Source organism: Saimiri boliviensis, chromosome 3 (assembly GCF_048565385.1).
Source record: "Saimiri boliviensis isolate mSaiBol1 chromosome 3, mSaiBol1.pri, whole genome shotgun sequence".
NCBI classification, from domain to species: Eukaryota; Metazoa; Chordata; class Mammalia; order Primates; family Cebidae; genus Saimiri; species Saimiri boliviensis.
The window spans coordinates 38,777,611-38,804,947 of record NC_133451.1 but is presented as its reverse complement, the minus strand read 5'-3'; the positions used below and the strand labels follow the sequence as shown (position 1 = coordinate 38,804,947).

The window sequence follows — 27,337 nt, the reverse complement described above, 5'->3', positions numbered from 1 at the left end:
TGGGGAAAACTGGCCTCATATATAATAGTAAGTGGTCATACAATTTCTTCATTGATTATATTTTTCTCATTTAGCCCCAGAACTCCATAGGCTTTAAAGAGTTAAAGAAAGGAGAAAAAAAAAAAAAGAGTAGACATCACCATACTCCTAACATTACCAGAGCAAATCAGTTGACATATTTTTGTAACAGATACCCAAATTATTTTATGAAAGAACACAAGGATGTCTCTGATATAAGAATATTCATAGAACCTAACTCCTGATGTCACTCTTACCAGTGCTTAATCCACAAGCTTCTTTATATTAAAATTTAAATATTCTGTGAATGCATAGCTTGATTCCCTGATAAAATCAAAGACTTCAGGGAGGATAATAAAACTACTTTCTATGACTTTTAAAAACTTCAGAATGCCTAACATTATGAACTTAATAAATACTTCATAGCATTAGGGTCTCTGTAGGTATTTATACTAAAAAAATGCAATCATATTTGATTCTCTGGCAAGAGACACTTTATTTTTCATTTTCTTAAAAATAATGAAAGACATTTTCTCAAATAGTTACTCTCTTTTAAAATACAACTGAAATTTACTTTTATATTCATTTCATAGTGACATGGTTTACTATTACTTCATTAACAAGGGCCAAGTGAAATATTTGCTTCCTATGGCCAGGTGAGGTGGCTTATACCTGTAATCTCAGCACTTTGGGAGGCTGGAGCAGGATGTCACCTGAGCTTATCAATTCAACCAGCCTGGGCAACAAAGTGAGACCCAACTCTACAAAATATTTAAAAATTAGTCAGACATGATGGTGCATGCCTGGTCCCAGCTACTCGGGAAGCTGAGGCAAGATCAGTTAAGCCCAGGAAGCTGAAGCTTCAATGAGCCATGCTGGTGCTACTGCATTCCAGCCTGGGCAACAGAACAAGACCCTGTCTCCGAAAATAAATATTTGCTTCCTAGGAATTTACCTAATATTCTCTTGAAAGCATGATGCATTACAACACTAAAATTTCCTGTGGTAACACACCTATAAAATGTAAAGAAAAAAAAAAAAAAAAAAAAAAAGTAGTATTAATACAACGGAATTTTAAATGTTAGTTTCTTGAAAAGAGAAGAAGCAAAATGTTACTGGCACCAGGATATCCCCTATAGCAATATGGTCCCTGAGCATCCTGGGATAACAAAGAGACAGATTATTATGTTCAAACATCTTAAAAGATTTTAATCAGTTTTGAGCCACCTGCCTACCTTTTGTGGGCAAGGCTAAGGCATAACTCACAAAAACTTTCTGATTACATTTCCTTCCTTTTTTTTTTTTTTTTTGAGACAGTGTTTTGCTCTTGTTACCCAGGCTGGAGTGCAATGGCACAATCTTGGCACACCGCAACCTCCATCTCCCAGGTTCAAGCGATTCTTCTGCCTCAGCTTCCCCAGTAGCTGGGATTACAGGAATGTGCCACCACCACGCCTGGCTAATTTTGTATTTTTAGTAGACACAGAGGTTTCTCCATGCTGGTCAGGCTGGTCTCGAACTCCCAACCTCAGGTGATCCACTTGCCTTGGCCGTACCTGCCCTTTGATTACATTTCTAATCATCTCCCACTTTGAGCAACCATATCCTCTTATCACCTCCTATCAGCATAATGACTCGTACTGCCTTGCATGTTATCAGGAGAGAGAATGTACTTGTAATAAACAATCCAAAAATAAAATTAATGCATAATTCCAGGCCAGGCACGGTGACTCAAGCCGGTATTGCTTAAGCCCAGGAGATGAAACCAGTCTGGGCAATATAGCAAGACCCTTGTCTCTTTTTAATTTAAAACTAATATCAAAAAATAAAGTAGGCGGCCAGGCGCGGTGGCTCAAGCCTGTAATCCCAGCACTTTGGGAGGCCGAGGTGGGTGGATCACGAGGTCGAGAGATCGAGACCATCCTGGTCAACATGGTGAAACCCCGTCTCTACTAAAAATACAAAAAATTAGCTGGGCATGGTGGCGTGTGCCTGTAATCCCAGCTGCTCAGGAGGCTGAGGCAGGAGAATTGCCTGAACCCAGGAGGTGGAGGTTGCGGTGAGCCGAGATCGCGCCATTGCACTCCAGCCTGGGTAACAAGAGCGGAACTCCATCTCAAAAAAATAAAAAAAATAAAAAATAAAATAAAGTAGGCCCAGTGCAGTGGCTCACGCCTGTAATCCCAGAACTTTGGGAGGTCGAGGTGGGCAGATCACCTGCAGTCAGGAGTCTGAGACCAGACTGACCAACATGGAAAAACCCTGTCTCTACTAAAAATACAAAAAAATTACCCAGGTGTGGTGGCGCATGCCTGTAATCCCACCTACTCAGGAGGCTGAGACAGGTGTATTGCTTGAACCTGGGAAGCAGAGGTTACAGCGAGCAAGATCATGCCACTGCACTTCAGCATGGGCAACAAAAGTGAAACTCTATCTCAGAAAAAAAAGTAAATTTTTAAAAAAGACAATACAAGGCCGGGCGCAGTGGCTCACGCCTGTAGTCCAGCATTTTGGGAGGCCAAGGCGGGTGGATCACGAGGTCAAGAGATCGAGACCATCCTGGTCAACATGGTGAAACCCCATCTCTACTAAAAATGCAAAAAATTAGCTGGGCATGGTGGCGCGTGCCTGTAATCCCAGCTACTCAGGAGCTGAGGCAGGAGAATTGCCTGAACTCAGGAGGTGGAAGTGGAGGTGAGCCAAGATCATGCCATTGCCCAGCCTGGGTAACAAGAGCAAAATTCCATCTCAAAAATAAATAAATAAAATTAAAACATAAAAATAAATAAAAATTAAAAAGACAATATAATTCCAGACCAGAAAGAAACAAAACAAACAAAAGAAATAATTCCATTTACAACAGCATGAAAAAGAATAAAATACTGTATTAGAAATAAACTTAACAAAAGATGTGCAAAATTTATACTCTGAAAATTACAACACACTGTTGAAGGAAATTAACGAAGACCTAAATAAACTGAAAGATAATCCATTTCATGAATTGAAAGACTTAATATTGTTAATTGGCAATACTCCTCAGATTGCTCTACATATTCAAAACAAACACCATCAAAATTCTAGTTGGCTTCTGTACAGATATTCGATATTCACAGACTAATTCTACAATTCACATGGAAATCCAAGAGCACCAGAAGAGCCAAAATCTTTAAAAAGAGCATAGTTGGAAGATTCACATTCCCAATTTTAAAACTTACCACAAAGCCACAGTAATTAAGACAAGTGGTACTGGCATTAGAAAAGACATACAGATGAATAGAATACAATTAGGAGTCCAGCAATAAATCCTTACAATTATGGTCAATTCATTTTTTAAAATTACATTTTAGGTTTTGGGGTACAAGTGAAGAACATGTGAGATTGCTGCATAGGTACACACATGGCAGTGTGATTTGCTGCCTTCCTCCCCTTCACCTATATCTGGCATTTCTCCTCCTGCTATCTCTCCCCAAATCCCCACCCCCCACTGTCCTTCCCCTATTTCCCCCCCGACAGACCCCAGTGTGTGATGTTCCCCTCCCTGTGTCCATGTGTTCTCACTGTTCAACACCCGCCTATGAGTGAGAACATGTGGTGTTTGATTTTCTGTTCTTGTATCAGTTTGCTGAGACTGATGGTTTCCAGGTTCATCCATGTCCCTACAAAGGACACGAACTCATTGTTTTTGATGGCTGCATAATATTCCATGGTGTATACGTGCCACATTTTCCCTGTCCTGTCTATCATTGATGGGCATTTGGGTTGGTTCCAGGTCTTTGCTATTGTAAATTGTGCTGCAATGAACATTAGTGTGCATGTGTGCTTATAGTACAACGATTTATAATCCTTTGGATATATACCCAGTAATGGGATTGCTGGGTCAAATAGAATTTCTAAGTCCTTGAGGAATCGCCACAGTCTTCCACAACAGTTGAACTAATTTACACTCCCACCAACAGTGTAAAACTGTTGCTGTTTCGCCGGGCATGGTGGCTCATGCCTGTAATCCCAGCACTTTGGGAGGCCGAGGCAGGTGGATCACGAGGTCAAGAGATCGAGACCATCCTGGTCAACATGGTGAAACCCCATCTCTACTAAAAATACAAAAAATTAGCTTGGCATGGTGGCACGTGCCTGTAATCCCAGCTACTCAGGAGGCTGAGGCAGGAGAATTGCCCAAACCCAGGAGGCGGAGGTTGCGCTGAGCCGAGATCGCGCCATTGCACTCCAGCCTGGGTAACAAGAGCGAAACTCCGTCTCAAAAAAAAAAAAAAAAAAAAGTGTTCCTGTTTCTCCACATCCTCTCCAGCATCTGCTATCTTCAGGTTTTTTAATGATCGCCATTCTAACTGGCGTAAGATGGTATCTCAATGTAGTTTTGATTTGCATTTCTCTAATGACCAGTGATGATGAGCATTTTTTCATATGTTTGTTGGCCTCATGTATGTCTTCTTTTGTAAAGTGTCTGTTCATATCCTCCGCCCACTTTTGAATGGGCTTGTTTGTTTTTTTCTTGTAGATCTGTTTTAGTTCTTTGTAAATTCTGGATATCAGCCCTTTGTCAGATGGGTAGACTGCAAAAATTTTTTCCCATTCTGTTGGTTGCCGATTCACTCTAATGACTGTTTTGCTGTGCAGAAGCTGTGGAGTTTAATTAGGTCCCATTTGTCTATTTTGGCTTTTGCTGCCAATGCTTTTGGTGTTTTGGTCATGAAGTCCTTGCCTACGCCTATGTCCTGATTGGTTTTGCCTAGATTTTCTTCTAGAGATTTTATGGTGTTAGGTCTTATGTTTAAGCCTTTACTCCACCTGGAGTTAATTTTAGTGTAAGGTGTCAGGGAGAGGTCCAGCTTCTGCTTTCTGTACATGGCTAGCCAGGGTCAATTCATTTTCAACAAGAGTGTCAAGAAAATTTAATGGGGAAAGAACAGTCTTTGAAACAAATGGCAAGAGACAACTGGATATCCACATGTGAAAGAATCAACTCAGACTTCTATCTCACAACATATACAAAAATTAAATCAAAATGGATTAAAGACCTAAATGAAAGGCCTGAAACTATAAACTTTCTTCCTGTATTTTCTCCTAGAGAAAATACAGGAAGAAAGTTCATGACATTGGATTTGGCAATGAAGCACAGGCAACAATAGGAAAAGTAGATAAACTAGACTACATCAAATTAAAAGACTTCAGTGTTGCAACAGAAACAACAGAGTGAAAAGGCAACTTATGGAAAGAATAGAATATCTGCAAATCACAAGTCTGATTGGGGACTTGTATCTAGAATATATAAAGAACACTTACAACTCAGCAATAAAGACAAATAACCCAATTTAAAATTAGGGAAAGAATACGCACAGACATTCCTCCAAAGTCGTACAAATGACCAACAGCACATAAAAAGATACCCAACATCAACAGTTACCAAGGAAATGCAAATCAAAACCAAAAGACACCACTTCTGTATTAACCATGTCTTTTATTTTCTGTATTCTGGTGCTCGCATTTTTGCAGCCTTCATGATGCTAGAAAGGCTGCTCCCTCGGCCCTCTCATTTCCCTCCACTCTCACAACCCCCTCAGGTTTAGCTAATTCCTAGAAATAACCAACATTTGTCTGGCAGCACGCTCTTCATTTGCAAACCAACCAATCCAGAACCTAGGCCTCCAACCTCCTCCTTGAATGGGGTTCTCCCATTCCAGGGCACTATCCACCTGCCCTAATCACCCCTGGGCCAATTATCAGACAAAGAGAGGAAGTCCCTATGCTCCAGAGCCTGCTGAAATTATTTAAACTAGCCAATCCTAAACCTGCTTATTCTGCCTTGCACATTCCTTCTCATAGAATCCAAAACACAGGCGTTTCTCCACATTTCCCCCAACTCCTGCTTCCTGACCAATCCTGCTGGCTCCCCATGTGGCCTTGGGTAGCAGGCCATACCTCCTGTTTCAAGAGCTCTACGAGTATAATAAACTTCCTTCACAACATTTCCATCTCTATATGTCTTACTATACCTGATTAAAACAAATCCTGGACATTCTTAAAACAACTTCCCACTCACTACAATGGTTATAATAAAAAAGACAGGTATTCAGTAATAGCACGTGTCAGTGAAAATGTGGAGAAATTGTAACCCTCATACGGTTCTAGTGGAAATATAAAATGATGGAGCCACTTTGAGAAAAAATTTGGTACTTTCCCAAAAGGCTATTTCTGCCCATGTGTTTATATTCAAGACCCATCATATAACAAACCTACAGCTATTCAATTAAACCATATACTCTACTGTGTCCAAGTATACAGAAGTTGCAGATATTCAAGTGCCTGTTTATCATGCACACAAAGAAAAAAAAACCAACTATAAATTGATTATTTTGAGTGCACAGATATTCTAAGACAAATATCCCATTGGTGGTTAAATTTCCAGGCTAGAGAAAATGATGAGCAATAATCATTAAATTATTATACTCAATAAACCAATTATATTTTTATATACAGTTATCTATAGAAAAAACTTAGTAACTCCATACCTTTTTCTCTTTAGACTTCTGGCCAGTATGAGATGTGACATTCTCACTTTGGTGAACAAACTCTTGAGCTACAACTGTTTTTACAGGGTCCCCTTCAAAAACACAGTTCAGAAATTGCACTGTGTGTTCTAACGAATAGCTGTAGAAAATTTAAGAACAAACATAATGTCAGTAAATGAAAATAAGTTATGTGGAGACATTAACACAAGAATCTTCAAACACCTTACAAGAATATGAAAAACCAGCTTAAGTTAAATGCTTAACATGGTGTATGTATCTCAAAAAAATAATCAAGAATGATCAGAAGGAAATGATCAAGTAATAAGTTCTCAAAAACTAATTTTCAAAAAATGAATACCAAAAGGTAATATTGATAATTCAATTGCTAATCTTGTTGTGCAGATAATCCACAACAAATCTTTCATTTTTATCACCTACTCTTCTTAAATCCTTTGTTGGATTCACACTTGGTTTCCCTCAAACAACAAACACAGACAATAGACCTTTAAGTTGACATTTTTATTATGTAAAATCCCGTTTAATTTTACCATGGGATTCTAGTCAAATTCTAAGTAAGGATACAGAAAATAAAAAGTAAAGCACTACCCTACCCTACCTCTCATGCCCGCATTACACAGTCATATCTTGAGGGTGATACTATAGAATCTGTAGAATGAAATTCTACAAATTGACAAATGTCTGATACACTCATGTTCCAATATCTAAAGAAAATCATTCAAAAAAATTACATATGATTTTATGCTGCTCAGTATTTCACACTATTTATGTCTCTCACCTCTTCCATTGGCCAGATACTGAGGAACTGAGCACATAAGAGTATTTTTTGAAATTTGGTTAACTAGGCCAGGCGTGATAGCTCATGCATGTAATCCACGGCACTTTAGGAGGTTGAGGCAGGTGGATCATCTGAAGTCAAGAGTTCAAGATCAGCCTGGCCAACATGGTGAAACCCCATCTCTACTAAAAATATGAAAAAAATTAGCCAGGCATGGTGGCATGTGCCTGCAACCCCAGCTACTAAATGAATACCAAAAGGTAATATATTGATAATTCAATTGCTAATTCTTTGTTGTGCAGATTACCTATAACAAATCTTTCTTTCATTTTAGCACCTATTCTTCTTAAACCCTTTGTTGAATTCACACTTGGTTTCCTTGGACATTCTTAAAACAACTTCCCATTCATTACAATAGTTATAATAAAAAAAAGACAGGTATTGGCCAGGCGTGGTGGCTCACACCTGTAATCCAAGCACTTTGGAGGCCAAAGTGGGCAGATCACCTGAGGTCGGGAGTTCAAGACCAGCCTGACCAACATGGTGAAACTCGTCTTTAAAAAATAAAAATAAAAATAAAAGACAGACCGGGCGCGGTGGCTCAAGCCTGTAATCCCAGCACTTTGGGAGGCCGAGGTGGGTGGATCACGAGGTCGAGAGATCGAGACCATCCTGGTCAACATGGTGAAACCCCGTCTCTACTAAAAATACAAAAAATTAGCTGGGCATGGTGGCTCGTGCCTGTAATCCCAGCTACTCAGGAGGCTGAGGCAGGAGAATTGCCTGAACCCAGGAGGCGGAGGTTGCGGTGAGCCGAGATCGCGCCATTGCACTCCAGCCTGGGTAACAAGAGCGAAACTCCGTCTCAAAACAAACAAACAAAAAATAAATAAATAAAATAAAATAAAATAAAAGACAGGTATTAAATAATAACGTGTCACTGAGGATGCAGAGAAATTGTCTCTACTAAAAATATGAGAAAAACTAGCCAGGCATGGTGCCATGCGCCTGTAATCCCAGCTATTCAGGAGGCTAAGGCCAATAGAATCACCTGAACCTGGGAGGCAGAGGTTGTAGTGAGCCAAGACAGTGCCACTGCACTTCAGCCTAAGCAACAAGAGCAAAACTCTGCCTCAAAAAAAAAAAGAAAGAAATGTGGTTAACTAATTATCCAAAACAGTGTGGCATTTTGCTATTCTTCGGTTTATTAAAGACCACCTCTGGGGCCGGGCGTGGTGGCTCAAGCCTGTAATCCCAGCACTTTGGGAGGCCGAGGCGAGTGGATCACGAGGTCAAGAGATCGAGACCACCCTGGTCAACATGGTGAAACCCCATCTCTACTAAAAATACAAAAAATTAGCTGGGCATGGTGGCGTGTGCCTGTAATCCCAGCTACTCAGGAGGCTGAGGCAGGAGAATTGCCCGAACCCAGGAGGCAGAGGTTGCGGTCAGCCGAGATCGCGACACTGCACTCCAGCCTGGGTAACAAGAGCGAAACTCCGTCTCAAAAAAAAAAAAAGACCACCTCTGAAGGGAAGCCATGTGCAACTACCAGTTCCACTTCAGCCCTCTCATCTTGCTGCGTCAGATATGCTCAACACAAAGGATATCAGTATCCAGGGGCTGGAGGCTACCAACAATAAACCGTATCTTTCCAGGCCTTAAAATCTGCTCAAAGGGCTGGAAGTCAGTCTCTAGCTCTGATACTGTTTGAGGGTCACAGCCCTAAAAGATTACACCTCAAGCACATACTGTAGTAAACGAGCCCACCTACCCGTCTTACCACGATGAAGTTGAACCTACTGCTAGCTGAGAGGACATTAGCAGACAAATGGAGGCAATCAGCCACCTAACATGAGGGACTTAGCTGACCAATCACTGGCCATCCCCAGAAAGGACACACCAAGCCCCCTCCTTTCCCTGGGAAAGCACAACTCTGGGCTATTTCATCTCAGGCTCTTGCCCTAGGTACTCATAGAACAGGAGTGGCCACATGCTAGCATCACCCTCTGGCATCTGGGAGATTTTAACACAAAACCCTCAGAAAATAGCAAGTTAGGTAGCAAAAATAAGTAAGAAAATTAGAGACTGGAATACTATTATTAAAGATTTGATTTAGGTGACATATTTAGAACTCTGCACACTCAACAGAGAATAAATATTAAGTACAGGCTGGGCTGGGAACAGTGGTTCACACCTGTAATCCCAACACTTTGGAGGCCAAGGTGGAAGAATCCCTTGAGCCCAGGAATTCAAGATCAGCCTGGGCAACATGGCAAAACCCCGACTCTACAAAAAAAAATACAAAAAACTAGCCGGGCTTGGTAGCACGTGCCTGTAGTCCCAGCTACTTGGGAGGCTGAGGTGGGTAGATCACTTGAGCTTGGGAGGTCAAGGCTGCAATGAGCCAAGATTTTGCCACTGCACTCCAATCTGGGCAACAGCAAGACCCTATCTCACACAAACACATACACCTAAAGAAGTATACGTTGACTACTCCTCATCTAAAATACTTGGGATCCGAAGTGGCTGAGATTTCAGATTTTTCTAAATTTTGGAATATCTGCATATACATAAACAGATACCCTGGGAATGGGATCCAAGCCTAAACATAAAATTCACTTATGTTTTTATATGCCTTAAAAATTGGCCAGGCAAGGTGGCTCACACCTGTAATCACAGCATTTTGGGAGGCTGAGGTAGGTGGATCACCTGAGGTCAGGAGTTTGAGACCAGCCTGGCCAACATGGTGAAACCCTGTCTCTACTAAAAATACAAAAATTATCTGGGTGTGTTGGTGCATGCCTGTAATCCCAGCTACTCAGGAGACTGAGACAGGAGAACTACTTGAACCTGGGAGGCAGAGGTTGCAGTGAGCCACAAAGGTGCCACTGCACTCCAATCTGGGCAACAGAGTGAGACTCTATCTCCAAAAACAAAACAAAAAGAAAGAAAGAAATTCTAGGGTAAATAGAAAATTAGAGATTTAGAAAACAATGAAAATTAAAATATCATAAATCAAAATCAAAACAATATAGAGAAAAATTCATACCTTAAATGTATGTTATTAAAGAATGAAAGGAAATTAACTAACCAGAGTTGAAAATATACTAACAAATTCTAAGAGAAAGATATCAGTAAAAATAAATGATTAGAGAGCATAAAACAGACTTTGCCCAATAAACCAAGATCTTCTCCCTGAGAAAGCACAGGTCCAGAACCTTCAAGGTATGAAGTTCTTTAAACTTTCCATAGCACAGAGAAAAACAGCAGTCTGCTAGTTTATTTTATTAAGCCTAACACCAAATAAAACACTGAAACCAAAATCTGACACAAATAGCCCAGGAACAGAAAAAAAATCATAGATCAACACCATTTCATTACTATTGCAAAAATTTCAGTGAACTAGTAAATCAATTCCTCCCTACATTAAAGGAAAAAAAAAAATCTGAAGATAAAGTAGGTTTTATTCCAGAAATCCATTATTGTGATTGATATGAAATATATTAATAAAGATCAAAATCTATATTAGATTCTCAAAAGATTCTCAAAAAGTATCTATTTAAAACAAACTTTTGTGAGGAATTTAAAAATACATGACCAAAAGTATATATTTTTCAAAGCAGAGCATTCCTCATATACCTAACATAACTACAATAATTAAAACAATATGGTGGCAACTCAGGGTCTAACAAATAGCTCAATGGAATTGAAGTCCTTAAAAGAAAATATGTATTTAGGAATGCAGTAAAATTACTGGTTATGTTTTATACCAGTGGGCAAAGATAATCCATTCATTTGGTTAGGCATTTGGAAAAACAAGTTAAATCTCTAGCTCATTTATAAGTCTCTACCTCATACCATGCCACACACATAAGTTAGATATTTAAATAATAAAGAAAATATTTTCATAATATTGGGACATAACAGACTCCCTAAATAAAACACATCACACAGAAACAATAAAGACAAAGATTTTCTGTCCTGCAGCCAATCTCCCAGATACTGAAGGACAACTGTATTTTGAGACAGATCACATTTACTAATTTATATTACAGTATACTGTTATAATTGCTCTATTTTATTGTTAGTTGTTGTTAATCTTTTACTGTGGCTAATTTATAAATTAAATTTTATTTACAAGGAAAAAAACATAGTATATACAGGGTATACATAGGGTTCAGTTACATTCATGGTTTCATGCATCCACTGTGGGTTTTGGAATATAAAACCACAGATTAGGAGGGACTACTATAGAGCTATATTATTTCTGTTATCAGAAAAATAAATATGACATATGCTTTCAGTGACATCAGAGTAGAAACCACAGTCAATCCTTCTAGCACTCACTTGTGGTCCTTGAAAATGTCCACCAGAAAATTTTGGTTAATGCCTGGAAATATCTCAAAGAGCTGCTTCTCCTTTAGTTTTGTGGCACAATCTTTTTCAAACATAAGCCTCTCCCTTTTCTAAAACAAAAACAGAAATCATCTTCAAGATAAAATGTTTAATACTAGAAACGCTAATCGAAGGCGTGGTTATTTTGTTGCAAAATTACTGAGGATTTAAAAGCAATCACAGACTTTCTTCACTGATTAAAGGCTGAAATTAGTAATATGAGTACTTTTGCACTATTTATTTGTATCCCATTTTTTGCAAAGTATTTGAAGTTGCTCATAAACATATACACACACAATCACACATATATATGTACATGTGTGCATGGGTATGTAAATATATATACACATACTGTCAGACATGCATATCCAACACATTGAATCATTATATTAAAATTATGAAGAGACATATATACACATAAACACACATCCACAGGATATAAATAAATGAAGTCAGAATAGAGAAAATAAAGATAAAAATATCTAAGATAAAGCTAGCAGTGTTAGTATATAAATGCATGCCACAAAATCCTGTACAATTGCTACAGGCAGGCCACAAATTTAGTTCTGAGACTCTTAGTGGCCAAAGCAAAGGGGGAAACAAAGATCCTCACTGTCCATAAAATAAAAACAAACCAGTTTCTCAGGAGAAGTACAGTTTTTTCTGGTATTGAGACCTGAGAGAAATTTATCCCATGGGTCCTCATAAAAGGGACACTGGATGATGCTGTGAACATTGTCCTCAAAAACATATTCTCCTCAATGGGCAGAAACTACAATGTACAAATAAGCTGCAAACTCAGATTGACAGAAAATCTTAGAATTCACAATTATTTTTTAAGTTTTTCACAAATATATTTACTGCAAAATAACTGCATAAGAATTGTTACATTATTACTCACAATTCATATTTGGATTTGCTCTATTTAAACTGTCAGACCAAAAGAACTTTCCTAAAAATATGTTATTTTAATTCTAACCTAAGATGATAGTAAATATTCTTAAAGTGATAATTTGTCAACATTTTAATGTAACAAAATAATTCTGTTTGCTACAAAGATGCTGCTGTCTGAAAATAACTTCCTATACAGTTTCAGAGGCAATAAAATGACTGAAAATTCCTAAACCTAAAAATTACAATAGCTGTGGTAGGAGGATTGCTTGAACCCATGAATTCAAGACCAACCTGGCAACATAGCAAGACCCTATCTCTACATAAAACTTTTTTTTTTTTAACTGGCCAGGTGTGATGGCAAGTGCCTATAGACCCAGCTGAGGTGGGAGGACTACTTGAGCCCAGGAGGTCAAGGTTACAGTAAACTCAGATCAAGTCACTGCACTCCAGGCTGGACAACAGAGTGACACCCTGTATCATAAACAAATAAATAAACAAACAAAATTAAAATAATCTGAGAAAATGCTAGAATTGTTATTTATTTTAAAGCTTAATCATACTTAGGCCATTTATAACACCAGACAGAAATAAAAGAGGAACCACAAGAGATGAAAATATGACAAGCAAAAAGGACTGATAAAGCTAAACATATAACAAGAGTGATGGAAACAAGCTACCTGAGAATTTTAAAATTTTCTGGCTAGGTACAGTGGCTCACACCTGTAATCCTAGCACTTTGGAAGGCCAAGGTAGGCAGATCGCTTGAGCCCAGGAGTTCGAGACCAGCCTGGGCAACATGGAGAAACCCCATATATACTAAAAATACACATATAAGCCAGGCATGGTGACATGTGCTTCTGGTCCCAGCTACTTAAGGGGCTGAGGTGAGAGACCGTTTGAGCCCAGCACTGCACACTCTACCATGGGCAACAGAGTGAGACCCGGTCTCAAAAAAAAAGAATTGAAAATATTTCACATTTTACTTATTAAGATATGCATATAGTCTAAACTTACTAAAAAATTCAATAATCAGATTTTCCAGCAATCTATCAGGTCATAGTTTCTACACTATAAATTCTGAGGTTTCATCAATGAACTAAAACTTGTAATCTTAATCATCTTTTAATTATTTTATTCATATATTATGTGTAAAGTTTATTTTTATATTTTTTGCTTTAAAAAATATATAAAGTGTATTTCTCCTTTGGGGACAAAGAATGAGGAGAGCATCAGGAATTTATCTGGCCGGGCGCAGTGTCATTTACACTTATAATCCAAGCATTTTGGGAGGCCAAGGCAGAAAGACTGCTTGAAGCCAGGAGTTCAAGACCAGCCTGGGCAACACTGCAAGACCTCATCTCTAGGCAAGAAAAAAAGAAAAAAAATATATATATCTTTCTGAGGCTCTATCTAAAGGTGGGTATACTTGGGACACAGCCACCCAGCTTCTATTGTATTACCCAATCTATAGAAAAACAAGCAAAGGTCAAGTGTGGGAACTCATGCCTGTAATCCCAGCACTTTGGGAGGCTGAGGCAGGTGAACTGCTTGAGCTCAGGAACTTGAGACCAGCCTGGGCAACATGGCAAAACCCTGTCTCTAGAAAAAAATACAAAAATTAGCAGGGCTAGCTGGGTGTGGTGACTCATGCCTGTAATCCCATGGGGCCAACATGGTGAAACCCCATCTCTTCTAAAATACAAAAATTAGCTGGGTGTGGAGGCAGGCACCTGTAATCCCTGCCACTTGGGAGGCAGAGGCAGGAGAATCATTTGAACCTCGGAGGTGGAGGTTGCAGTAAGCCGAGATTGTGCCACTGCACTCCAGCCTGAGTGACAAATGGAGACTCAAAAAGAAAAAAAATTCATTGCTCAAATTAATACATATGTTAACTGAAGAGGCTATTTGACAGGACACTAAAATTTTAAGATCTACTGAAGAGGTTATTTCTTGGATTGTGTTAGGATGCAAAGATGGGAATGCCAGTATATTTCTAATTTACTTAAACAAGATAAACTTAAAAAACAAATATGAAGGTAGAGGAATCCCTATGCCTTAACTGGATGTATTACAGCCAAATATAAAGGTACCCCTTTGTGCAGTCAAATGAATAAGAAAGTGTTAAATTGTTTTAAGAACACCATCCAAGAATTATTTTTTTTCCCTTGAGAATTAGACTGAATAACCTCTAAGATGTTTTCCCTTTTGACTCTGGAATTATTTAATACTAATTTTCAGAATTCTAGAAAGATTAAGAAAAAATGCCAAAGAAATCAACTGCATGTATGGCTTCATATATTTAGATATTTTTAAATGAAGACCAAAAATAAATTCAAAGTAAAGTGAAGGTTCTATTTGAAAAGGAAGAGTAATATTTTTAATTCAAACTCCTAAGTTTCTAAAATTTTTCTCTAAAAAAATTTGTTTCAAAGATAGGCATCTTTAATAGTAAGACAGACATTTCTTATTACTAATATATATAATTATCTTTAAGATTTCATTCCGCCGGGCGCGGTGGCTCAAGCCTGTAATCCCAGCACTTTGGGAGGCCGAGGCGGGTGGATCACGAGGTCGAGAGATCAAGACCATCCTGGTCAACATGGTGAAACCCCGTCTCTACTAAAAATACAAAACATTAGCTGGGCATGGTGGCGCTTGCCTGTAATCCCAGCTACTCAGGAGGCTGAGGCAGGAGAATTGCTTGAACCCAGGAGGCGGAGGTTGCGGTGAGCCGAGATCGCGCCATTGCACTCCAGCCTGGGTAACAAGAGCGAAACTCCGTCTCAAAAAAAAAAAAAAAAAAAAAAAAAAAAAGATTTCATTCATGTTTTTCTAGAAATAAAAAAAATAGAAGTAAATATTAAAAGTCGAAACAGATGCAGCTGGCTGGGCATGGTGCCTCATGTCTGTAATCCCAGCACTTTGGTAAGCTGAGGCAGGATGGTCACTTGAGCCCAAAAATGCAAGACCAGCCTGGGCAACATGGCAAGACCCTCCTCTCTACAAAAAAATAAAATTAGCCAGGCATGGTGGCACACACCTGTGGTCCCACCTACTTGACAGGCTAAGGTAAACCCAGGTGTTTGAGGCTGCAATGAGTCTTACCATACAACTGCACTCCAGCCTAGGCAACAGAGCAAGACCCTGTTTCAAACAAATAATAATAATTTTTTTTAAAAAGTAGAAGATCCAGTCAGTCAGGCACAGTGGCTCATGCCTGCAGCATTTTGAAAGGGCAAGGCAGGTGAATCACTGAGCCCATTCGAGACCAGCCTGGGCAACATGGCGAATCTGTCTCTATGAAAAATTCAAAAATTGGCAGGCACAGTGCTCATGCATGTAATACCAGCACTTTGGGAGGCCGAGGCAGGTGGATCATTTGAGGTCAGGAGTTCGAGACCAGCCTGGCCAACATGATGAAACCCTGTCTCTACTAAAATTACAAAAAATTAGCCAGGCATAGTGGCACACACTTGGGAGGAGGCTGAGGCAGGAGAATCGCTTGAACCTGAGAGGTGGAGGTTTCAGTGAGCCAAGACTGCACCACTGCATTCCAGTCTGGGTGACAAGAGCGAGACTCCACCTCAAAAAAAAAAAAAAAAAAATAGCCAGGCATGGTAGTCCATGTTACTCAGGAGGCTGAGGTGGGAGGATCATTTAAGCCCTGGAGGTGAAGGTTTCCATAACTGTGATCACACCACTGCACTGTAGTCTGGGTGACAGAGCCAAGACCCTGTCTCCAAAAAAATAAAAAGAAAAAGATACAGCTCAATCACCTATAAAATTAAACCTAAAACAACACAAACTTAACATGGATGGCTTATAGTTGAGTATCAACTAATTTCCCTGAAGCAAAAACCTCCAGCTTCAAATTATATATTAACTTAAATCAGGTTAAAAATGGATTCTAGATTAGAAAATACTATGAAAATCACAAAGTAAACACACAATAAACCAGAATCAGAGACAGTAGCTTAATATTTATATTAATTCATACCAAATTATGTTTTTCCTGTAAGGCAATTTCTTCTGACATTATTTCTCTGAGTGATACTTTTTTAGTTTGAATATTCCAATGATCCAATAAAGATAGCATTTCAGGTGCTGCTAAAGTCTTCAGTAATTTTTTGCCTGTTCTCTGAGATGATTTTTGTTCAAGATTATCAAGACCAGTATGTCCAACCAAGGAAGGATCTACAAAGTAGAATAAATACTGTCATATTCTCAACAATAAATTTACAAATTAAACATTATTCACTCTGTTACATTTACCTCAGAGACTAAGGAACAAAATTTCAATTTTCAGTTTGTAAATATAACATAATTCCAAAATTGTAAAATACATCTTCACATAATTGCAAGTAAGAAATGGTATGTGGCAATATTTTAAGAGCAATGATCTGTGTATAATTTTAAACTGACTTAATGCTTCCCAGTCTTTTTCATATCACATCGACCCCAAAAATGGTGACAAGTATACAGGACACTGGTAAATAGAGGAAGTTATAGCCAGCTGGAAGTGAGCAACTAGAACAGCTATAGTCAGCTTTGCCCACTCATTCTAAGGACCAAGAAGATGGATTTTAGCAAACCTGTAACTCAGTGAAGGCATACAATAAAGACTGGGCAAGTGATATTCAAAATAAAGAACTGAAAATTCTAAGAGGTTCACAATAACAGAATTTAATGTGTAACCTTTCAACTTCTGAGAGGGATATTAACACATTCTGATATATTCCTCTGTTGCCCTGGAGAGTGAAAAAATAGACACTGGCATTTGCACACCATCCTTTGGGCACCTCTCTCCCTACATCAGCTGCAGCTCTTGAGACTACAACATGAACTCAGGTCTGGACCCAAGTGCATCCTGAGTTCAAGGTGGAACTCCTTGCCTTGGTCCCAGGGTGGAATGGACAGCAGAGGCATCTGGAGGAACTCATGCACAGAAAGGAGGATGCTTACTAACAGGTTTGCCACCCTGCAACAGCCACTGAAGACAACACTATCTAAGAGAAGTATCTGGAATCAAATATTTTCAAATTGGCAGGATGTACCAAAAAGCAGGCTGGGTTTTGTGATCTAACAATACTGACATCAATAGAAACTTTGAATAGCCAAGTAATAGTTCAATGATGTTCTTGATCAAACACATAAACACTTTATTGCTCTCAAACCAAAAGTCTTCTTTGATGCAGAGCAAAACCTCAAAAGGAAATACATTGAAAGCATACCCTAGATGTTCCACAGTACTCATGAAAGTTTAGTATATATTATAGAGGCTTTTTTCCCCTTTAAGTTTTATTTTATATAAATATTAAATATTAAATATATTTAAAGAACTGGCTGGGCGCAGTGGCTCATGCCTGTAATCCCAGCACTTTGGGAGGCCAAGGTGGGTGGATCATCTGAGGTCAAGAGTTCAAGACCAGCCTGTCCTATATGGTGAAACCTCGACTCTACTAAAAATACAAAAATTAGCCAGGCGTGGTGGCATACACCTATAGTCCCAGCTACTCAGGAGGCTGAGACAGCAGAATTGCTTGAACACGGGAGGCAGAGGTTGCAGTAAGCTGAGATGGCACCACTGCACTCTAGCCTGGGTGACAGAACAAGACTCTGTCTCTAAGTAAATAGATAGATAGATAGATAGATAGATAGATAGACAGATAGATAGATAGACAGACAGATAGACAGACAGATAGATAGAACGAACTTTTGGGCTGAGCGCAGTGGCTCAAGCCTGTAATCCCAGCACTTTGGGAGGCCAAGGCGGGTGGATCACGAGGTCAAGAGATCGAGACCATCCTGGTCAACATGGTGAAACCCCATCTCTACTAAAAACACAAAAAATTAGCTGGGCATGGTGGCGCGTGCCTGTAATCCCAGCTACTCAGGAGGCTGAGGCAGGAGAATTGCCTGAACCCAGGAGGTGGAGACTGCAGTGAACCGAGACCGTGCCATTGCACTCCAGCCTGGGTAACAAGAGCGAAACTCCGTCTCAAAAAAAAAAGAACTTTTATTTGCCAATCAAAATTTGTGGGTACTGTATTTTGTGGAAGTAATTTAGAAGGAATTAAAATTCAAACACACACACCAAGTTTCAACTTTAAAACAAGAACATTAGAAATAAAAATATGTGCTTTACCTTGCATAAGCTTGCCACAAGACACCTCTTCTTGTCTTTGTCGTTCCTAAACACAAAAGCCAAGCAAGAGATTGGCAAACAAGGAGTGAGTTAGTCAACAATACAAGGTTATATTATTTTTCTCTAGAAATCATATCTCCTTGTACAATTATAAACCATTCTTACTAAATCTAAGTAAAACAATAAAGTTAGATAATAAAAATTATGAAGTATGAATACAGCTACATATTTTTTCCACTTATAGAATGGTAAAAATGCTGCATTTAATTTTATCTTAAAAAAAAAAAAAACGGGCCAGGCATACTGGCTCATGCCTATAATCCCAACACTTTGGGAGACCAAGGCAGGAGGATCACTTTAAGCCAGGAATTTGAAACCAACCTGGGCAACATAGTGAGAGCTCACCTCTATTAAAAAAAAAAAAAAAATAGCTAGGTGTGGTGGCAGGCACCTGTATAGTCCCACCTCCTCTGGAGCCTGAGGTGGGGGAATTGTATGCCCGTAGTTTAAGACTGCAATGAGCTAGGATGGTGCCATTGCACTCAACCAGGGAGTGAGACACTGTCTCTAAAATAGAAAAAAAAAAAAATCAGCCAGGCGAGGTGGCTCACACCTGTAATCCCAGCACTTTGGGGGGCCAAGGTGGGCAGATCATGAGGTCAAGAAATCAAGACCATCCTGGCAAACATGGTGAAACCCTGTCTCTACTATACAAAAATTAGCTGGGCATGGTGGTGCACGCCTGTAGTCCCAGCTACTCGGGAGGCTGAGGCAGGAGAATTTCTTGAACCCAGGAGGTGGAGACTGCAGTGAGCTGAGATCATGCCACTGCACTCCAGCGTGGCGCCTGGCAACAGACCAAGACTGCCTCAGGAAAAAAAAAAAAAAAAAAATCAACATTCACATTGAGCTACACCACTAATTATATAATTTGGCTGTCTGGAAATATCTAAACTATTGAAAAGAGAAAAAAAATAGTAATCTATTAAGTGGTAAAAGTTCATTCTCTTTCAAAGTCAAAATTCAACAGAAATCTTCCATGTCGAAATCAAAATTCAATAGAACGCCTTCATTTTACATGATATATTTTACTGAAATTCAAAGGTTACAAAATGGACAAAAAAGGATATCTTTATAAAAAGAAGCCTACCATTACAGATGCTTTCCATTTCTCATGAATCACTTTGGCCAGGTTCAGATCTATATGAACCACACAATCTTCAACTGTTAGAGATCCTGTGGGGAAGGGAAAGAAAGGTGATCATTATTCATTATATATTTGCAGAAAACATACTCAACCACCTCATGCAGAATAAAACTAACTTGTATTATTAATTCCTAACTTATGTTTCTATTTACTAAATCTCTCAAGAGTATTTTTATTTGTTATATGCCATGTTATTGTCTTCACACTTCTTGACTAGTGCAGTTATACAAAGCTTCATAGTAAATCTATTTAAGTTATCCCTTTCCATTAGTCTAAATATGTTTACTTTATTCATTTCTATTAGTGAAGACTTTTCAATAAGTGTGTTCTAAAAAATTAATCTTGTCTTAAAAGTATCTGGAGTAGCATCAAAGGATTTTAAAAGTTTCATCCCTACAATTAAGTGTGAAGTAAATAATACCAGAGAAAATGTTCAAACTATGCATGGAATAAATACAAACTCCATATAAATATTCTCTATGTCTTCCAAATATATACACATACATATATATATACACATATAGATAGATAGATAGATATAGATATAGATAATTTTTTGAGACGGAATCTCACTGCTTCCCCCAGGCTGGAGTGTAACGGCACAATCTTGGCTCACTGCAACCTCTGTCTCCCAGGTTAAAGTGATTCTCCTGCCTCAGCCTCCCCAGTAGCTGGAATTACAGGCATGTGCCACCAGCCCCGGCTAATTTTTGTATTTTTAGTAGAGACGGGGTTTCACTATGTTGGCCAAGCTGGTCTCGAACTCCTCACCTCAAGTGATCCACCTGCCTCAGCCTCCAAAAGTGCTGAAATTACAGGCGTGAGCCAACCCACCCAGCCCCAATTATATTTCTTTAAGTCCTCCAGAAACGTGTCAAAAATAAGGCACTATGTGAAGTTAAGCAACATAAAATTACTTTTGCTTTTCGGTTAACATAGAAAATAATTTTACAATCAAAATAGAACCCTCTAGCCAGGTATGGTGACATGTGTCTATAATCCCAGCTACTCTGGAAGCTAAGGCAGGAGAATCACTTGAGCCAGGGACATGAAGGTTGCAGTAAGCTGAGATTGTGGCACTATACTTCAGCCTGAGCAACAGAGTGAAACCCCATCTCAAAAAAAAATAGAACCCTCTATAGTCTAGTCACACAAAGACACACACGTGGTCATTTACTTTTTCCTTACCTGAATCAATACCAACAGGACCAAATAATTCATTAAGTTGAAAAGCCAGTTCAGGGGGTAATGCCAATTCCAGACAGTCTATGGTCAGAGATCTGGCCATCACTGCAGTAGGATTCAGTATCTCGGTTTTATCTTCCTCATTAATTCCAGTTGATAAACCACTTCCTGCCATTAGAATTTCCTCTATTTCCTGCTCATCTTCATTCATAAATTCTTCTGTGTCTAAAAATTTCACATAATCCTTTAGATGATTTTCATTTCTCTTTATTTCAAGAGAGTCAGTAAAATAAATTTCTTCATTTAATTCAAGATTTGAAGTACTAGATGCAAAGTTAAAAATATCAGAGAAATCTGAAGGAGAATGTTTATTGTCTCCAATCTCTGTGACTACTAGGTTTTTCTCTGCTTCACTCATATCTCTAGGGGTAGCAGCTTTTAGAATACCTGGAAAGGACTGCTTACTGCTATATAAAAGTTCTTCCTGGCTGTTAGGAAGTATGTCATTATTATTATTCTTTAGACCCACAGAAGCACGGGGAAAAATACTTTTCACTGATTCAGGGTTTTCAGGAGTAACAGCTCTCATTTCTGCCTGCTCTGAGTTTCTTCTTTCTACATCACAAGTAGACTGCGAGTTAGCATTACTAATACCAGTCCCATGGCAAAACTCTGGCATAGAATTAAAATTCTCTAAAGTTCCTCTTTGGCTAATAACTTCTTTCAAATTCAACCCCAGAGAAAAAGGCCCAATTTGTGATCCATCGAATGATTTTTGGAAATTCTCAAATTCTGTATCCTCACATAATTTAGTTTCAGAATCCAACAAAAGGCTTGTGGCCCAAATAATATCTTTATTACACCTCTCATATAAGTCTTTCAGGGCTTCTAATGAAAAGGATCCAAATAGTTTACAAAGAATGTTAAGATTTTCAGATTCATCTGCACTGGTAAGCTCACTTTCTTCAACAAATGTGCTTTTATCATACATTACTCTATATGGAATTGCTTCCTGAACATCTGACTTTGTGTTAATATTGAAAGCTTTTGGCTTAAATCCATCTAATCTTCCTGTTAATACTTTGATAGAATCTGAAATGCTGATTTTATTCTTTTCTATTTTCCATAAAAGAGCAAAATCCTGTGGTTCAGTCTGGGTACACATGCCTACTTCTTTTGCAGCATCTCTCTTAGGCATTCCCTCTTGAAATTCAGTTAACATTTGTGGTTCTACTACTCCAGAAATAGTTGGTGCACTATTGGTAAAAGTAAGAGGCAATGATGTGTGTTCCCCATGACTCATTTTACTTAGACAAGTCTGACTCTCACAGGTCATTTCACTGGGTAGCATTTCAGAACTTCCTAGATTGGAGCTACCCAACGTCTTTAGTTTTTGAGGGCTTATGCCCCAACAGGCCTCATGTGCTGTATATAAGGATATTTCATTCATTTTGTCATTTGTTCCAATTTCTAGGTTGGGCTCACTTAAACCAGTCTTTGGCATTCTTGATCTGTGTTCCCTCTGAGCTAAAGAATCAGATGGAGGCCAGTCACCCACGCTGAATGAGTTTTTTTCATTACTTTTATAAGCATCATATTTATAGCTATTGGGTGGCTCTGAAGCATCATCACACTGTGACTTTCTGCCATCCTCTACACATTCATGTGGAGATCCTGGTTGCTGAACACCATCTATAGTCACAGATACATTGTTATCTAATACTTTACATGACTGAAGGTAATTATACTTTTTGTCACTTTGTACAGATGAAGTTTTTTCCATTTTTCTGTTCCTTTTTGTCCTCTGACCAATAGTCTTATCAATTGGCCAGTCACCAACAAAATTTGATAGCTCATGTCTTGGGAACTTTTCCAAAGCTGATTTGCTTTTTTGTTTCCCATAGGCTTTTTTCTTTACTGTTGCTCTTTCTTCCACTATTTCGCAGGGTGAGGATTTTTCATTTTGAAGAGGTCCAGTATTTGCAAAATCACAGTCTTCTTGATTATTTTCACTACAGCAAGTACTAGGTGATACTCTCTCTACAGAGCTATCTGCAATGCTTTTACTATACTGTTTTACAGCCACCATTTCTATTGGGTCTTCTTCACTTTTGTCTGTTGCTTGTAGTTTGCTTTCAGAGTCAGAAAAATACATGTGTGGAGTTTCCAGAATTAAAGCACTTTGAATGCTAGGATTCATATCACTTATTTCTTTTCTTCTTTTGTTTAAATCTACATTAGAGAGATACGTAACACTCTCAGGTAACACTGCTTCTTTGGTTACATCAAGATTCTTCTCTTCAATTAATTCTAGGTGCTTCGAAGATGAAGATAAAACATTTTCTTCTTTTTCAGAGATAATATCTTCTTTGTCTCTTGGGCTGTAAGATTATTTTAAAGAGTATCATGAGAAAGTCTCTTAATGCTGTCATCAGTACTACAATTTAAATTAAAGAAGCATTAATTGACAGGGCACTTAACAGTTACTCTGAAAATTTTAGAAATAAAGTACATTAAAATTATGAAAGCTAATTTTTATCTTTCTCTAATATACTATGAACACATTACGTAGTTGTAACCCCATTACCTAGCACAGTGGTTGGCATATATGAAGCACTCAAACGATTTTCTGAATTGAATAGTATATATGAGATTTTCAGTTTAGGTGTTAATTATGTATTAAAGTTAAAGCTCTGAATTTGTTTCCAGGAGATGACACCACTTCCCTGACTTCTTTCTTATCTTAGTTTTACATAGCTAAGTATATGTAAAATAGGTCTGCCTCTATACTATGTACCTGTCTTTTGATACAGAGGAAGCTTCATTTACGAAGTCACAAAGAGCCAACCAATGCTTTTTGCCCGATTAAGAGAAATTAGAGAAAATGGGAAGAGCTTTCACTTGAAATGTCATTTGTTAAGATTTTTTAAAGCCATACTTAATGTTAATTTCAGATTCGGAGCACTCGTGCAAATCTTTATATTCTCAACTTCAATTAATTTTTCCCAATTGAATTTGTCAATGCATTTCCTTTTTTTTTTTTTTAAACTTCAGGAGTGCTCAGAGTCCCAACTCTAGCAAGACACCTTCCTAAGTGAAATCATTCCTAACACCAAGTTTTCTATGTGTTAGATGACACTATTCTAAGTCCCTTGCATGTACTAATTCATAATCCTTTTAAGATTTTTATGAGCAGAGTGTTATTACCGGCATTTTAGAAATGAAGAGCTGAAGTACAGAAAGATTTTCTAACTTGTCAAAGATTACAAAGCTTTGGTATTTTTGAACCCAGGAAATATAGCTCAAGAGTCCATGCTCTTAACCACTTTGCAATACTTTCTCTCAAAGCATTTATAAATTTTCTCTTCCCCATTTCCAACTCTTTTTTAACAGAGCCTCTGTATCCCTTACCATCATAATACATGGATAATTCAGACCTCTACATATTATCTGGTTTCTACTTTGTCAATTAATGCTATTTTTATGTATTCAATTGTTTATATGTCTTAAATGCTAAACAGAACCAGTGTTACCTAGGATTGCAAACTATCAGAAGGCCATGACTTGTATTATTTGATAAAAGTGTACCGTTAATAATTTTTATAACGCTAGTTTGAAAAAGTATTTTCATTTTTTAAAACTTAAGGAAATTAGGCCAGGTGCAGTGGCTCAAGCCTGTAATCCCAGCACTTTGGGAGGCTGAGGTGGGTGGATCACGAGGTCAAGAGATCGAGACCATCCTGGTCAACATGGTGAAACCCCGTCTCTACTAAAAATACAAAAAAAAAAAAAAAAAAAATTAGCTGGGCATGGTGCCGTGTGCCTGTAATCCCAGCTACTCAGGAGGCTGAGGTAGGAGAATTGCCTGAACCCAGGAGGCGGAGGTTGCGGTGAGCCGAGATCGCGCCATTGCACTCCAGCCTGGATAACAAGAGTGAAACTCTGTCTCAAAAAAAAAAAAAAAAAAAAACTTAAGGAAATTAAGAAGTGATTTGAGTGGATACAAAATAATAACGGCGAGCGGATAAGGAAAATACTGGATTAGCAGCGAGGATTACATAAAGCTGGCAGGAGAATTCATAGCATAACCATGGACTCACAAAACTCTAAGGACAATAAAAGAACTGCCATGTCATCTCTCATATGAACTTGTACTTCTCTTGCTAACTACATACATCCCACCCCAGGTAAGACTATAACTAGACCCTTATAAATAACAAAAGTCCACTTTTTTTTTTTTTTGAGTTGGAATTTCACTCTTGTTGCCCAGGCTGGAGTGTAATGGTGTGATCTTGGCTCACTGCAACCTCCAGTCTCCCAAGTTCAAGAGATTCTCCTGCCTCAGCCTCCTGAGTAGCTGAGATTACAGGTGTGCACCACCACACCCAGCTAATTTTGTAGTTTTAGTAGAGACAGGGTTTCTCCATGTTGGTCAGGCTGGTCTCAAACTCCTGACCTCAGGTGATCCACCCACCTCAGCCTCCCAAAATGCTGAGATTACAGGAGTGAGCCACAGCACCCAGCCAAGTACACTTTATTTTTAAAGTTAACCAGCAATGATTCCATGAGCTCCAAAATTATAATTTTTAAAAATTATGTTTAAAATTGAATTTTGTATATAGGCAATGTAACCTACCTAGTACTTCTGTCCTCACAAGAATATGCACACAACTCAATACGTTCAATTTTCTCTGGAACCGAAGAACTCATAATTATTGGCACTGACACAAAACGTTGATAATGTTCCAACATTCTTGATATTTTTTCTTTGCTTACCCCATGAATGTTACGCCTGAAAATTTCAGGAGAAAAGGGTTGAAGGAATATTGATAATTAAGTTTTTAAAAATCAGAACATAAGACAAAAAAGAAAAAAAAATCAGAACATATGTCTAGAAAAACAGTAATATTATTTCTAATAGACAAGAATATCAAAGCTGCTTTATTGTGACACAATATACTTGATTTGATTCTAATTTTCATTTTATTAAGGATTTCTTAAATTATATACTTTTAAGTTAAAACAAAGAAAAAAAATTCCTAGTATGTTCAAATACAAAGTTTGTTGTTTGTGTTTTCACTCACGGTGGCTTTTTTAAAAGTGTTGGTTATAAGCTCACATTTGGTTGAACTTAACATTTGAGAATTCTGAGGCCTTCACCTGGGGGTGCTTTCACACGGCATCTAGGTTTGTATCTCCCAGGAGGCCAGATGTTATGCTCTAGCCCCTCAAAGGTTTTGTCTTAATGAAAACATCTCAGTTGCAACTCTCCTGTCTTGGGTTGAATTCAAGGCTTTGTGTCTGGATCCCATGAATAATATTTGCATTTGCCACTTGGGCAAATCTGGCTTTCATATTTACCTACCTCGATCTTGTCTGGTTTCAGATCACAGAGAAGCAAGGAGATAGAAAATACAAGAGGTTAAGAATCACAGGAGCCAGAGCCAAAAGGTCTAGTATACATCTAATCTAAGTCCCGGAAAGAGAAGAGAATGCATGGGACGGAAGTAATGCAAAGAAAAATGCCGAGAATTTTCCAGAACTGATGAAAAACACCAATCCCTTAATTTCAGAAGCCAACAAATGCCAAACAAGATTAAAAAAATAAGAAATCCTAACCAGAAACATAGTACTGAAGTTGTCATTCACCGAAGACAAAGAGATGATATTAAAAGCAACCAGAAATTTTCTTAAATCATTTTAAAACTAGTTATCTACAAAGAAACAATCAGAATAACAGCTGACTTAAAAACAATAATAACATAAGTCAGAAGGGAGCTAAGTGTTATCTTCAACAATAGAAAATAACATCAGTATAGAATATATATATCCAGCAAAAGTATCTTACAAGAAGGAGGGCAATAAAAAGATCTGCAGATTAAAAAAAAAGAATTTGACACCAAGCAGACCCTTACTGTAAAGAAAATTCTCAAAGATGAACATCAGGCAGAAGAAAATTCCCAGATGAAAGGTATATGATGCAAGAAAAAATGAAGCAGAAAGCAATAACTAGATGAGAAAGTGAAAACAAACACTACCTGTACATTCTGGATAATGACAGCATGTAAATTGAGAGGAAGGTAAGTATCAGAGTTAAAATGTTTTAAAGTCCTTGTATGTGTGAGGAGGAAAGTCAAGAAAATGGTTTGACTTTGGATTTAAAGTCT

General features: G+C 38.2%; 1 protein-coding gene across 9 annotated transcripts in view; it reads right to left on the bottom strand.

Moving 5' to 3' along the window:
* N4BP2 (NEDD4 binding protein 2) overlaps positions 1-27,337 on the bottom strand; it is a 105,032-nt gene that overhangs the window by 27,732 nt on the left and 49,963 nt on the right. For all 9 annotated transcript variants that reach the window (XM_074396034.1, XM_074396030.1, XM_074396031.1 and 6 more), the window contains 7 exons: positions 25,807-25,962; positions 21,174-23,551; positions 19,929-20,014; positions 18,779-18,824; positions 16,631-16,827; positions 11,692-11,810; positions 6,546-6,684 (listed from right to left, as the gene is read on the bottom strand). In XM_074396034.1, coding sequence (XP_074252135.1) covers positions 6,546-6,684; positions 11,692-11,810; positions 16,631-16,827; positions 18,779-18,824; positions 19,929-20,014; positions 21,174-23,551; positions 25,807-25,962 — 3,121 coding nt within the window. The remainder of the gene's footprint in view (positions 1-6,545; positions 6,685-11,691; positions 11,811-16,630; positions 16,828-18,778; positions 18,825-19,928; positions 20,015-21,173; positions 23,552-25,806; positions 25,963-27,337) is intronic.